The 10247-nt window shown below is 39.7% G+C and overlaps 1 protein-coding gene across 1 annotated transcript; it reads left to right on the plus strand.

The window, feature by feature from the left end:
* Window positions 1–5030: 5030 nt before the first annotated feature.
* Window positions 5031–5522, plus strand: LOC102483231 (olfactory receptor 2L8-like). Its single transcript, XM_027767229.1, has one exon. It carries the CDS (start codon window positions 5031–5033, stop codon window positions 5520–5522), a length of 492 nt encoding a protein of 163 aa, XP_027623030.1.
* Window positions 5523–10247: the final 4725 nt, after the last annotated feature.

Below are 10247 nucleotides of genomic sequence, written 5' to 3' on the forward strand. Positions count from 1 at the left end.
GCATATATGAAAGTGTCTTGCTTGAATTTTTAGTGGGGAGGCTTTCAGCTTTTCCCCATTCAGTGTGATATTAGTAATGGGTCTTGAGACCAGCAGATGGCATAATAGTTATGTCATTGGACTCCCACATAACTGATCGTGGTTCAAGTCTTGGACCCAGCAGCTTAAAAACTCATGTCAGATACATGGTGATATGTACCCAAAATCCTGACAGGAGAATGGAGTGGAAGGGATTGTGGTGTGGTCATCCTCCTTGGGGCGTGATTTCTCCCTTTCTGTCTCTCTGGCAAGTGCATGCACGCACCCTATAGCAAAAATCTCTCTCTCTCTCTCTCTCAAAATAAAATAAGCGTAATGGGTCTGTCATGTATGGCTTTATTGTGTGAAATGTTCCTTTTACATCTATTTGCTGAGAGTCTTGATCAGGACATGATGTTGTATATTATCAAGTGATTTTCTTCATCTATGCGCATGATCATATAGTTTTTAATCTTTTTTTCTGTTAATGTGATGTATTACATTTATTGCTTTGCTTATGCTAACCATCCTTGTATCCCTGGGAACCTATTGTGGTGTATGATCTTATTGAAGTGCTATTGGATTTGATTTGGTAGTATCTTGTTAGGATCTTTGCCTCAGTATTCATCAGGGGTATTTGTCTGCAGGTTTTTGTTGTTGTTATTGTTATGTCTGTCTGCTTTTGGTATCAAGATGATGGAGGTGTCATAGAATGAGATTGGGAGAGTTCTTTCCATGGAGGTGTCATAGAATGAGATTGGGAGAGTTCTTTCCATGGAGGTGTCATAGAATGAGATTGGGAGAGTTCTTTCCTTTTGGATCTTTAGAAAGACTTAGAGGAGAATTTGGGTTAGCTCTTCTTTAATACTATTGTAAAATTCAGAAGTAAAGCCTTCAGAACCCGGTCTTTTCTGTTGTTGTTGGGAGATTATTACTGTCAATTTCATCACGTTATTAATCTATTCAGTCTTTCTATTTCATTCAGCCTAGCTAACTTTTAGATGTCCAGAAATTTGTCCATCTCTTCTCGATTTTGTGGTTTGTTGGCATATGGCCACTTGTAGTATTGTACTATAATTTTTTCTGTTTCTGATATATCAGTTGCCATATTACCAGCTTTGTTACTGATTTTATCTATCCGATCTTTCCTCTGCTTTTCTTGATTAGTCCAGATAGTGTTTTTTTTTGGAGAGATTTTTGCTACAGGGTGTGTGTGCTCGCCAGACAGACAGAGAGAGACATAGAGACAGAAAGCGAGAAATCACCCCCCAGGGGGGATGGCCGCACCGCAATCCCTTCTCCTCCATTCGCCTCTCGGGATCTTGGGCATGCATGCACATGCACCTGGCGTGAGTTTAAGTCACCGGGTCTGGGACTCGAACCACAGTCGACTACGTGGGAGTCCAGCGACATAGCCATTATGCTAACTGCTGGTCCCTAATTTGGAACGTCTAATAATTTTTTATTAATTACATCAAGACTTTTACTCAAATTTTAAAAAGTGTTTGAAGTTAATTCTTTTTTAAATTATTCATTTTACATTTGAAAATTCTTTGTTGTTTACAAATATTAGCTAACAATATTTTTTGTTATTTTTTCTTTAATTTTTTATTTCAATTTCTTTTATACATTCAATCACATGTTACTTAGCTTGCAAAGTGAATATTCCAATATATGCTTCTTTTGAGTTGATAGGTTCAGCAATATGTTTAAATTTTGTTTGTTTGTTTGTTTGTTTGTTTTTTAAAATTGAAACATAAACTTTTCTCCTCTACTAATCCCTCTGGAATTGGAAAATATTTGTGACTATTCTTATTTTGTGGCTGAAGGGCTATTTGCATAAGTTCAATAATACCTGTTACTTTGAATCAGAAATTGGAAATACTAATAACTGACAATGCTTTGACTGGAATGTCATATCTGAAGATATGACCAGAAAACTATGGAACTAAGGCAGATCTCAAGAAAGCCAGCAGAAGCTCTTGGGAAGATGTTCTGGCACCATGAACAGTTCTGCCTGGCAGAGAGGCTTGGGGAAGCTATATGAAAGAATTCATAAAATAACCTAGACTTTTCCAGTCCAGCATTGTAATATAGCAATTGCAAAAGAGCAACCACAACCAGAGGATCAATGAAGATTTTTAAGGAAAAAAAAAAGAGACTGATCTTTGCTAAAAGGTAATAAACTTCAGAATACTTGGTAGGTAGGACTGAGTTGGGAAGGTTCATGTGTGAATTGTGTGCTTGGTGTTTGCTTTTTAACAGTTTGAGTAGTTGACATGTAAATATTTTCTCAAAAAAAATTACACACTTCTAGATAATCCATTTCTGAAATAGGAAATCACAATAGAAATTGTTAAATATATTGAACTGAACCTTAATAAAGATATGATCTGTCAAAAAAAGAAAAGAAGAGAAATGAGTATGGCTAAAAAAAGGACCACATGAAAGATTCTTGTGATGAAAATGTTTAACATCTTGACTATCAAAGTCAAAATCCTGGCCATGGTTTTATATAGTACTCTTGCAAGATGTTGCCATCAGAGGAATCTGAGTAAAGGGCTCATTCTTAAAAAAAAAAGAAAAAAGATTACCGTCTACATTATCATCAGCAGGTAACTTTTCATTTTTGTGTCTATTAAATTTGCTGTTAGATTTTTCCCTGATACCCTCCCTTCCACCCCCTATACCCTCCCTTCCACCCCCTATTACCCACCCTCTGTCATCCCGCATACTCTCTTTAGTGCATTAGTAATTTCAAATGTTATGCTTAGTACTTTCCAATGACAGAAGTAGTAATATAAATTGTGGACTTTGCCATCCGTGCAATATGTTGGGCTCTTATGGTTCAAATGGCATTTATGAGATAATTTGCTCTCTGAACTTTCCTTCACAGTTTGTGACAGATCATTTAATAACAGAAGTCGACTTGTTCCTTAAAAGCTCAGGACCCTGCTGAAACTTCCTTTTTTTCCTATTATTCCCATATAAGGCACATGCATTCACAAGTGAGAGACAGAGAGATGGAAAGGGAGAAATCACTCCCCAGAGTGCATGGCCACACTACAATCCCTTCTACTTTGTCTTTCTGGGGTTATGGCCATGCATTCATAGGTGCCCGGCATGATTTTTCTGAAGACAGTATTTATAAAAATAATGTCTGGGTCGTGCATGCTCAAAGCCTCTGGGTCTGGAACGCAAGTCATTCTTGGCCATGTGTAAGTCCAACACATTTACTACCTCATCACCTGCAGGTCCTGAATCTTCCTAAATGTATTTGGAAATAATTTCCGTTTTATAGCTGTTACTTTACGGTAAGCATACATCAGATAAAACGTACCACTGTACACATTTTTAAGAGCGCAGCGCTGTGGCATTAAGGACATACCCACTTCACTGTGCAACTCAGCACCATCGTCCTCTGAACTCATCACCCCTGACTGAAACTGAATACTCTCTCCCCAGCTCCCTCCTGCACTCTCTGGCCCCTATAAACCTCTGTCCTGGTCAGTCTTAAGGCTTAGACTATCCAGGCATCCCTGTAACTGAACTCATGCACTACTGGTTTTTAGTGACTGATCCATTTCGCTTTGCATGATGTCCTTAATGTCCATCCATTAAGGACAAGTGCCAACCATCTTTCCTTTTTAAAATGGATTGTGATTTCATTGCATGTATATACCAGGTTGCATTCACTGGTTCATCTGGGGGTGGATACTTGTTTCTGCCTTTTCCCTATTGTCAACAATGCCACCGTGAATGTGGTTGTGCAATTATCTATTTCAGTGTCCACTTTTATTTTTTGTTTAAGTTTACTTTCTTCATGAGAGAGTCGTGGAGATAAGTGGCACAAGTAAGAGACACAAAGAAAGAGAGTACAAGAGAAAGAGGGAGACAGAGAAAGCATCCCCGACAGGGTCTTGACCCCATGGTCCAACCCCAGCTCCAGGCAGCCCACACTGGAGACAAGCCCATGCTCAAGTGTATTCAATAAGACTCCAAACGTGAACTGGGTCCTTCCCCGTGAGATTGCCCTGCAGAACACCAAATTTCACTGCCATGGAACCATCTGGAACCAGTCAAATTTTTAAACACAAGAGCCAAATAAGGAAACCTGCCTTGAAAGACTCTTGACATGACTGTGCAAAGACCACTGAAAAAATGTAGTTTTTCCAAATAAGATACTGGTTGCTGGAGTTGTACAGATAAGTCTTAAGTAATCAATATGGAAAAAAAATACCATAGGATCAATATAAATTTATTTATAATGTGCATTAATAATTCATTCATTTATATTGATTTTCTATTCATATGGTTTGAGGATATCTGACTGGTGGGACAAATGTGTCATCCCTAGCTACTGAAGAAGTTATAAGAGACAAATTATAATTATTTTCTTATTAATGTAATGATTCATTAGAAAACATTTCTGTCATAAATTTTCGCCTCATTAAATATTAATCTCTATGTTATAAAATAAGTTTCCCATTTTCCAAAGTCAGAAAAACTATTTTTTGAGACCTATAAAATTTTATTTAAAAAAAGAGAAAAAAATCAGTATTAGCTTAATATATATAATTAGTTAAGTTAAATTGATATAACTATAGTTATATCCTATGGGAAGATAAACTAAAAATACTAGAATTGTTATGCCAACTACCAACTTAAGTTATATCTATTTAACTTAACTATGCTTGTGTCTCCCTTTAGGAAAATACCACATGAATGCCCCACAGAAATCTGTAATCAAGCATCGAGTGATTTCATCTTACTGGGATTGTTCCCACCATCAGCAGCCAGCTTTCTGCTCTTTGCTCTCATTATTCTCGTATTCTGATGGCACTAATTGGCAACCTGTCCATGATGTTCCTCATCCTCCTGGACCCCCATCTCCACACACCCATGTATTTCCTCTGCTGAGTCAGCTCTCTCTCATTGACCTAAATTACCTCTCTACCGTCATCCCTAATATAGCTTCCAACTTTCTATTTGGAAGCAAGTCTATCTTCCTCATGAGGTGTGGGATTCAGAGTTTCTTCTTTTTGACTCTAGGAGGTGCAGAAACACTGCTCCTGACATCCATGGCCTATGACTGCTATGTGGCTATTTGCCGTCCTCTCCACTGTCACGTCCGAATGGGCAGAAGACTGTGTGTGCTGATGGTGACAGGGTCTTGGGTGATGGGCTCTATCAACTCGTGTGCCCTCTCCATCCCTTATTGCCAGTTCAGGGCTATCAACCATTTCTTCTGTGATGTTCCCACCATGGTGACCCTGGCCTGCATGGACACCAGGGTCTATGACTACATGGTGTTCCTGAGCACCATCCTCTTCTTTGTGCTCCCTCTCTTTGGTATTGTGTGTTCCTACAGTCAGGTCCTCCTTGTTGTGTACCGCATGAGCTCAGCAGAAGGGAGGTGGAAGACCTACTCCACCTGCAGTGCCCACCTCACTGTGGTAACTTTCTACTACTCACCCTTCACTTACACTTACCTACAGCTATGATCCTTCTGATCTCCCACAGAGGACAAGGTTCTGGCTGTCTTCTACACTATCCTCACCCCAATCTTAACCCCATCATCTATAGTCTAAGAAATAAGGATGGAATGCAGGCCCTGAGAAGAGTGATTCAGATAATCTGCTCTGTGAAAATGTAGCAAAACATTCTGCCTTAATTCACAGGAATCAAGACTAATGCCACTCAACATTGTATAGGAATTACAAATGTTATCTCATGCCTGGATGCAGGGCCTTGCTGAGACCTGCTCGGCTGAACACACTTTTTTTTTTTTTTTTCCTGATTGGGTGTGTGTGGAGAGGCTGTAGATTAGAAATAAATGTAAAAACAAACACACAGTGATATACAAGTATAGAAAAACGAGGATCTGGAGGACCTGACTTCTCTGATGGAGAAAGCCATGACCTTGAACCACCTGCAGTTTATGATTTTATAGAGCAGAAAATGGCAGAAGAAGCAATAGAATACAAAGCCAGATGGTTTCAAATGTTAATTGGCTGATGATGTGAAAAGAACTGGTGCCATTTTGTTTCTTCCAATCTTTTGGACCAAAATCTGAATAACTCATGTGGCTACCTTAGACAGATACTGCTTTGCAGTATCAGCAGTTAGCATATTCATATTTTAATGCTTTCATAGCTATGCAAATGAACCTCACAGTGTTTCTGCATATGTCTGAAGGTCACTGTGTTTGTTCAGAATGACTGCTCTCCACAGGGACTAAAAACAGTCATAAGGGAAAGAAATTACTTATATCTGCACAAAATTCAAAGAAAGAATAATTAGTATAGGTAAGTTAAGGAAAAAATAAGACATATTATGTATGCAATTGAATCTACGCATTCAGGAAATAGTTATTTTTCCTTGTAGACTTACAGGAAGATAAATTAAAAATACTAGAATTGTTATGCCAACTACCAACTCAAGTTAGGGAATTTTCATTGTAATTGTACACAATGAAACATGTTTTCATGGGCAACATATAAAGAGAGAATAAATGCATCAGAAATTGTAGAAAGAACACCATTAAAAATAGTTAGGGTTTGGAGTTGTGCACGTTCATCTCACATTTCTGGTATATTTGTGGAAGTCCTATGGATACCAGTGGTTACTGCATGCCCATTGCCAGTTTATGCACTTACCACCACATTGCAATTACAAGGTGAACTAACCTGAACTTTCCATTGTTAATAACTGGTTCATCTGAAGCTTCACATCTAGAGTGTACTTTTCAATCACACAATATTCAATTTTAATTTTTGAAATATTTAAGTGATCATTAATTGTATTTCTATTTCAGAGCTTATGATTAATTGCTTTGTAGAGTTGCAGCAACTTTTAGTCACACAGATTCTGAACTTAGCAATGCATTTATAAGTCCCTGTTGTGCTTACTGAAGTGACCAAGTGTACCCTTTTACATTTTTTTTGTAAGTTTTTGGCCTAGGATGCATGCACTGGAAATAGAGAAACAGAGACAGTGAGAGGGAAAATGGGAAACTCCCCCAGGGAAGATGGCCAAGCAGCAATCCCTTCTCATTCTTCTCTCAGGATATTGGTCACTCCTGTGCAACTCCCAGTGAGACTTTCAAGTCACTGGCTTTGGGACTCCAACTGTTGCCTACCATGTGGGTGGTTCAGTGACATGACTATGCCATCTGGTTGTCCCACTTTTACACTTTTATTTTGTCATAATTACTGACCAAGCTTCATGACTAAGGGCCCTGGCCTGGCCTGGCATTTAGCACAGAGCTGGTATTTTACAGATGGCTCTGGACTGGAGGGAAGTCAGCCTCCCACCACTGACCCAAGCTGTGTCCCCGTGGGTGCCTCTCATCCTCGTCTCCTGGAGGTGGCCATGGGCACCACGTCTGCAGTGCCTACTGTGCTGTCCCCTCCACCACCTACCAGTCTGGTACAGCCCCACCTAACCATCCCCGGGTGGTGCCATCATGCTGTGGTGCAGTGACCAGTTCCAAGACGTGCATGCCCACCAGGAGAGGGGACAAGGCTCCGAGTGAATGTTCCCAGAGATCACAGGTGCAGGTGCCATCTGCCCTCCCGCTCTCGGTCATGTGCAGTTCAGACGTGACATCATCATGACTGTCCACGTGGCCACAGCGGAGCCGGGGATCAGCCTGGCTGTGTTCACTGCCTCCCACTGAAGCTCCAGGGCTTCGTCCCCGAGGGTAGCACCGCCAACCTGGTCATGTATGAACGTTGCTCCAGTTTTTTGAGTGGTAAATCGTTCACTGCTCCCTGGACACGGTCGAGGCCTGGCTACTACGTATGTGTGTTCTGTGTTCGGGATCAGACTGGATGACCTCCTTGGCCAGTGCTTCTCCCTCAGAGACAAACCTGTGAGGTGGGGAGGGTTCAGTCACACCTTTAATCACTAAGGAGCAAATATGGGCGAGTTAACTGTTTTTCCTTGATTGTCAAAAATATTTCATCATTTATTTTTTATTTTTTATTTTTTTGCCGCAGGGCACATAGGCTCACCAGAGAGACAAAGAGAGAGAAAAAAATCACCCCTTAGGGAAGACAGCCATACCATAATCCCTTCTCCTCCAGTGTGAAGTTTAAGACACCAGGTCTAGGACTTGAACTGCGGTCAACTACATGGGAGTTCATTGATGTAACCATTCTGCCATCTCCCGGTCTCTGAGCTTAACTTTTTCTGGTTGTTAAATATTTCCTCCCTTTTCTGCTCTGACTGCCCTCGACCGCCCATTCCCCTCACTTACCATCTCTGGTAGGTACCACTAAACCTCCAATTTCAGGTGAATCACCTTCTACAGCCACCCCCAAATGCGTTCGCCTCATGGGAACTGTGAAGAGAGCTTCCAGCCTATGTCATCCATACAGACTGTGGCTGGACAAAGGCTAATAGGTTAGCTATTTGTTTCTTATCTGGGGACAAACTATAGAACAATAGACTATGTTATACTTCTGCCTAAATGAGCGATCATCTGACTGCTGATGTTTAGAGTGCAAAGCATGGTAGAAAATTCAAAAACCAAATAAAAATAAAAAACTGACCCTAGAGGTCATACTCAGAGCAGGAAGCATACAAAAGATTCTGATCAACAAAAGATTCTGATATTCTCAGGAAAAAGACTGAGATGTTTCTTACACTGAGGAATCTGGCTCCCAGTTCATCACTCATTTGAAGAAATAAAAGGAGACTATAATTTCAGAACTCTTAACTTTGAGTAGATTAATTATCTTCTTCTCTTTTCTCCCTGCTGTTCTGTAGGATGTCTCCAAATTCCTGTCACGTACCATTGAGCCAAAATACCACACTATAAATAGATGTACCCAGAGCTTGCATGACAAAGTTCCCTTTTTTTTTTTTTTTTTTTTTTTTTTGTGAGGGCGCCTGATCCAAATACTAAAGTTCCTTTTCTGGCAGAGACAGAAGAGTACAGACTGAGAGCCTCATCTTTGATATAAAGAAAATTGTATTTCAAATTGATTTTTTTTTCTTTTCCAACTCTCTTATGCAAGTCATATTTTTTCTTTTATTTTTGTTAATTCATTTGTTTCTTTTGGTTCACCAAGTCTAAACTGGAAACAAATACCAGAACCATAGCATCATAGTGAAGGTAAGCAGGGATAGCGTTTACAGACAGTAGCTGTCATTATTCTTCGAGTGATTTCAGTATCATATGTGAGCTTCTGTTTAAAAATAGACATGGAAACAAGTAAATGTCAATAAAGCATGTTGCCATAAGCACTATAAACATGGAAGGATGAGGGAAGTTGTGATGAGCAGATATGGTGGTAAGAAGATGGGATGGAATTATGAGTCATGTCTTAACAAGAGGGTGGCTCAGACTGGCAGCCACAAGGTAGGTGGAACAGGAATTTCTGGGAGTATAAAATAGTCTGAGTTAAGTGTCAGTTATGTAGGTAATGGAGACTACAGGGACCCTCTAGGGCAGAGGTCTCCCCACCATGGACCACAGAAGGATACCAGGCTGCACTGCAGGAGGTGAGCAGCAGGTGAGTGAAGCTTCCTCTGTATTTACAGCCACTCCCCGTTGTTCATGTTACTGCCTGAGCTCCATCTCTGTCACATCAACAGTATATTCAATTCTCAATTGAAACATGTCAAAAATCCCAGTGGTCACATGTCCCCATAATTCCTGTCAGGATTTGAATTTACTTTCATTCTAGTTGAAGGAAAACAAGCTCAGGATTCCACTAATTTTCCATCTTGGTGAGTTGTATCATTATTTTATTATATATTGCAATGTAATAATAATAGAAAAAAAGCACACAATAAATGCAATATGCTTGAATCATCCTGAACCCCCCACTTCACTATTCCATGGAAAAATTATTTTCCACAAATTGGTCCCTGGTACCAAAGAGGTTAAGAACTACTAGTCTAGACATCTAGAGTAACCACAGCACTAAGTTTGTGGATAGGGTGGTAGAAACAGGCAAAAACAGACATCTTGTACCTCATTTAAAGCATTTGAGTCTGAATTTAAGGTTGGAAAATTTTGTGAATGCAATGGAGAATCATACACTGTGCAATAACAAGATTGAAGCCATATTTTAGAAAAATAACATAAATGGCAGTACATAAAATATATTTTAAGTGTGAGATAAATTCAGTCATAGCAATACTTATAAAGTTATTAAGAATCCAAAGAAAGATATCTAGAATGATTTTCACAATAAATAGGAATTTGGAATGGA

The sequence above is a fragment of the Tupaia chinensis genome, unplaced genomic scaffold, assembly GCF_000334495.1.
Source record: "Tupaia chinensis unplaced genomic scaffold, TupChi_1.0 Scaffold144048_1, whole genome shotgun sequence".
Taxonomy (NCBI): domain Eukaryota; kingdom Metazoa; phylum Chordata; class Mammalia; order Scandentia; family Tupaiidae; genus Tupaia; species Tupaia belangeri.

Excerpts from the sequence above, each read along its gene's own strand:
- LOC102483231 (XM_027767229.1), top strand. The coding sequence starts at position 5,031 with ATGAGGTGTGGGATTCAGAGTTTCTTCTTTTTGACTCTAGGAGGTGCA.